This window comes from Myotis brandtii, unplaced genomic scaffold (genome assembly GCF_000412655.1).
Source record: "Myotis brandtii unplaced genomic scaffold, ASM41265v1 scaffold147, whole genome shotgun sequence".
In the NCBI taxonomy this organism is placed as follows: Eukaryota; Metazoa; Chordata; class Mammalia; order Chiroptera; family Vespertilionidae; genus Myotis; species Myotis brandtii.
The window spans coordinates 784,938-789,601 of record NW_005355292.1 but is presented as its reverse complement, the minus strand read 5'-3'; the positions used below and the strand labels follow the sequence as shown (position 1 = coordinate 789,601).

Sequence of the window (4,664 nt, the reverse complement as noted above, 5' to 3'; positions counted from 1 at the left end):
GGCTTAGGAGCCCAGTTACAGAAACTGAGTCCTGGTCGGGGAGGGGTTGGTGAGTGACATTTCTGTCCCTGAGCCCTGAATTTCCACCCCTGTTTGCTGCACTTTGAAAATTGGCATGGGAAGAAAACCAAGTCTCCTATATTCATTTTTGGCTGGAGCAGAGCATCTATAATAATAAAAGGGTAATATCCTAATTAGACCAGACATCCTTCCGGACATCCTTCTGGACGAAGCTGGGGAGGAGGGAAGCCAGCCCAGGTCCCAGGTGCCAGCAGGAAGCCAGTGCCGGCAGCCGGGAGAAGGGAGGCCTACTCTTGCACAAATTTCGTGCATCGGGCCTCTAGTGAATTTATGAAATACGTGCAGCCTGGCTGGTGTGGCTCAGTGTTTGGGCATCGACCTATGAACCAGGAGGTCACGGTTCAATTCCCGGTCAGGGCACATGCCCGGGTTGCGGGCTCAATCTCCAGTGTGGGGCATGCAGGAGGCAGCCTATCAATGATTCTCTCTCATCATTGATGTTTCTATCTCTCTCTCCCTCTACCTTCCCCTTTGACATCAATAAAAATATATTTTTTTAAAAGTAAAATGCGTGAAGCTGAGCCCTTCTCAGGACGTGGAAGCTGCCTTTGAAAATCACTTGTCTCCCTGGGAGGGAGCAGAGGCCAGGATGTCAGGGGGTGGCGTTCCTGCGCCCTTTATACTGTCACTGGTGCCTCTGAGCACACGGACCAGTCACCCAGCTTTAGCCTCTCACAGGAGGTGCTGGCATTGAGAGCAGGAAAGCGCCGCGATCCCTACTCAGAAGCGGAAAAAGGGGAAGTGTGCAGGAACTGTGAGGGTCCTTCTCCACCCGCCACCCACCGCCACCACCGCTGTCCACAGCCCCGCCCCCGCTCCCGCGCCCACGGGACCCACCTTCGTAGTTTGGCACCAGGCTGTGCCGGGCAGTGTTCACCGGTGGCTCAGAGAGGTTTTTAGCTGGAGATGAGCTGCCAGGCACCAGGGGGTTGGCATAGTGCCACTGGCACTCGCCGCCGGCTGGCAGCGCGCTCAGGAAAAAGCGCGCCACCTCGCACGGGGACCCTTGGGGCCCGAATTTGGCCGGCAGCACGGGCTTTTTGCTGCTGAAGACGTGGGGGTCTAGGGGGCAGTGTCCGTAGCGGTAGGAGAAGGGCAGGCTGTAGGGCGGGGTGTACAGGAGGTCGCCGCCTTCGGGGTGCAGCTGCTGTTCCGGGGGGGCCGCGGCGTCCGTGGGGGGGCTGGCCCTCCAGTTTGCCAGCTGGCCGCATTCCAGTCTGTCCATCGGGAACGGGCTGAACTGCTGTGTGGCACAGGACGCGGTGAAGGGGCCTCCCGAGGCCCGAGCCCAGAGCCCAACCCCTCCCAGGGCTGGACCCCTCCGGCCACCTCTGTGAGGTCCCACTGGGGACAGGTGCCCAGCAGACAGCACCCCAGTGACCCTCCCCCAGGTACAAACATCTCCTCTCCCCAAGCCGGCAGCACCACACACAAGGGCACCTGCTAGTTCTAAGAGCTCGCAAACCACGGAAAAACAGAAAGAGGGGCCGGCCAGTGTGGCTCAGTGGTTGGGTGTCAACCTATGACCCAGGACGTCACGGTTCGATTCCCGGTCAGGGCACATGCCCAGTTTGTGGGCTTGATCCCCAGCGTGGGAGGTGCAGGAGGCAACCGATCCATGATTCTCTCTCATCACTGATGTTTCTATCTTCCCTCTCCCTTCCTCTCTGAAATCAATAAAAATATATTTTAAAAAGAAAAAGGGAGAAAAAATGTTGTTTTTTTAAAGTGCCGTGAAAACAGACAGTGCCCCGGGGCTGGGACCCACCTCTCCGTGGACTCTGCGCCTGCCCAGGGGGCCCTGACCAGGCCACCAGGCCAGGCCTGCACACCAGGCCTGTGTCCTTTTTTGGGACGCTGCCGGGCAGGGAGACCCCGCTAGGCCATGAGCGTGGGCCGTTCCCCAAAATGCCCACCCCGCCCGTGTGTTACCTGCGGGGGGTAAGGGTTTGTTCTCAGCTTCGTCTTCATCTTGGTGGTTTTGGGTTTGGCTAACTTCCTAGTTTCTTGTGAGGTAGACAGGGCGGTCCTCCAGGAGTCCTGGGACTTGGCCGTGGACACCTGGTCCAGGGACAGCTGCAGCTCCTTGTACTCAATGTCCCTGCGAGGCAAGAGGGGCAGGCGTGTCCGGCCGGCCGGACGGGCGGAGGGCTCCCGGCACCGCCCAGCGGGATCGTCCTCAAGGCTCCAGGGGCCATTTCAGCGAGGCCGGTGTGGGCGGGATTGGAGAAAAGGACAGGCCCCCTCGTTATAAAAGCCACCCCACAGCCCGGGTGTGGCGCCCCCAGAAATGCTGAGTGTGGACAGTGTTATTCGGCAGAAATAAGGGGGTGCAGCTCTCTTCAATCCCACGGGACCCCAAACACAGGGCCTGGGGACCGTGGGCACTGTCTCCGAGCATCGGTGGCCCCACCGCCTCGTGAGCCCCCAGGGAGGCCTGGGTGGGAACCTTGAGGGTCCAGGGACCCATTTTTTGCCGTAAAGAGCCACTTCAGTGCCCTCGTGCCCATGGAGGGGAGGCCGCCCACACTACTGGCCCTGCCACATCTATTTGCTCGTAAAGTGTTTAGGGGCTAAAATGCTCTCGTCCCTACACTTTTGCTAAAATCACCCTGCTTCTAATAAATAAACAAAAACAAACCCCAGCGCCCTATCGTCCTGTGAGAGAACGCGGCGCCTGAATCTCATTGCCTCAGAGCAGCTCGAGGGCCCTGCTCAGAGCGCGCTGGGGGCACAAGGCCAGCAGGTCCCGGGTTAGAGCTAGGTGCCCGGTGAGAACATATCATAGCATGGGGGGGGCGGGGGGTGGAGAGTAATATATGGTCCCAGGTAGACTTAGGTCCTGCTCATCCTAATGGTCTTAAAAGTATTTGTCACTGAACTTGACCTCCTGGGGCTTAAAAGGGACCACATCTTTGCCATCATTCGCAATAGGCTATATAGGAGGACGGGGAAAATGGAGCTATCCCCGTCCCAAATGGCAGGGGCAGGGGCAGGGGCAGGCACGGGACCCAGCCATGCGGGCATGGGGAGGTTCAGCATGTATGTCGGGTCCGGGACCTGCACCCCTTCCCTCCTGTTCAGGATGGGGAGCAGCCCGCCCTCCCTCTGCCCACCCCTGCTCTCACCTGGGCTCGGACCCTCCCACTCCCGGCCCGGAGCTGGGCCCCCGGTCCCCAAGCACCTGGCCCTCGGTGCTGAGCACTGAGATGGTCAGGACCTCCCCAATCCACCAGAGTGTTCAAATGCAAACAAAACAGGAGACAAATGAAAGTTCCAGAAAGAGAGAGAGAGACGGTGCTGATGGGAGCGGTCGATGAGGGACGGGAGGAGAGAGAGCAAGGAGAGGAACAAATACGTCTGACTTACGTGAGGACATAATTGACACTCACGATGCAGTGGGGCCGGGACGAGCGGCTGTTGTGCACGACGGTGGCGTAGCTCTGCACCCACACCCAGCCACCCAGCTTGGACAGCAGCCGGTAGTACTTGGTGGTGACCTGGCCCTTCACCAGCACTGCAAGCAGAGGCGACAGGGCCCCGAGGGGCCGTTAGCAGCCCTGCCTGTGGGACGCTGACCCCGGGTGACCCACAGCCCTGGCCCTGAACCTGCCTGGGGTCAAGGAGCCCTCCGGGAACTTGACAAAGAGGGTGGCTCTCCCTGCTGGAGGGTGCAAGCTTGTGCACACACACCCTACACCCCCCCTCTCTCTCACACTCACTCACACCCTCTCTCTCACTCACACACACACACACACACCCTCTCTCTCACTCACACAACCTCTCTCTCTCTCACACTCACTCACACACACACACTCACACACCCTCTCTCTCTCACACACACACGCTCCCTCTCTCACACTCACTCACTCACACACTCACTCACACACCCTCTCTCTCACACACACACACACCCTCTCTCTCTCACACTCACACACTCTCTCTCACACACACTCACACACTCTCTCTCACACACACACTCACACACACTCTCTCTCTCACACACACACACATTCTCTCACACATACACTCACACTTTCTCTCTCTCCTCTCCCCCCCCCCTCATGATTTTTGCCAAGGATTCCAAGGGATGGGAGGAGCGCTCTCTCCTCTCCCTTGCTGAGAACTCGAATTTAAAGCCACTGCGTTCACTGGGAACCAAAGAGCCCCCGTCAGCATTGCACCTGGCAGAGTGACAACACTGGGTCTGCCTTTCACATTTCCAAACGCCACAATTACTAGTATGTTATAACCCCAACCCCGTAACAGGTGGGGATGGGGCGGAGGGGGGAGCGATGTAGTTATTTAAACAAGATAGTAAGTTACGTGATTCAACTAAGTGTCCACCTGCTGTCCACTGCTGCGCCCAGAACCCCTGTGCATTCAGTGACACTGTTTCTCGGTCGCCGTATATGTTTTCTTCCCATCAACCCGAGCTTTCCCGGGAGTTAGTCCCCGTGTTGCTCACGTAGGAAGACCTGTGCTTGAGTAGCAGTGCCTGAGCGGCGGGCGTGTGGCCGCCTCTGTGCACAGAGCCAACGCCAGGCTGCTGGGCACTGGCTCCCGGAGCCTGGGCAGGCACA

The 4,664-nt window shown here is 58.6% G+C and overlaps 1 protein-coding gene across 1 annotated transcript in view; it reads right to left on the bottom strand.

Moving 5' to 3' along the window:
* Positions 1–782: 782 nt before the first annotated feature.
* SIM2 (single-minded family bHLH transcription factor 2) overlaps positions 783–4,664 on the bottom strand; it is a 36,713-nt gene continuing 32,831 nt past the window's right edge. The window contains 4 exon segments of the mRNA XM_005861304.2: positions 783–844; positions 847–1,324; positions 2,014–2,182; positions 3,451–3,598. Of these exon segments, the coding sequence (XP_005861366.1) occupies positions 798–844; positions 847–1,324; positions 2,014–2,182; positions 3,451–3,598 (842 nt within the window). The 3' untranslated portion in view covers positions 783–797.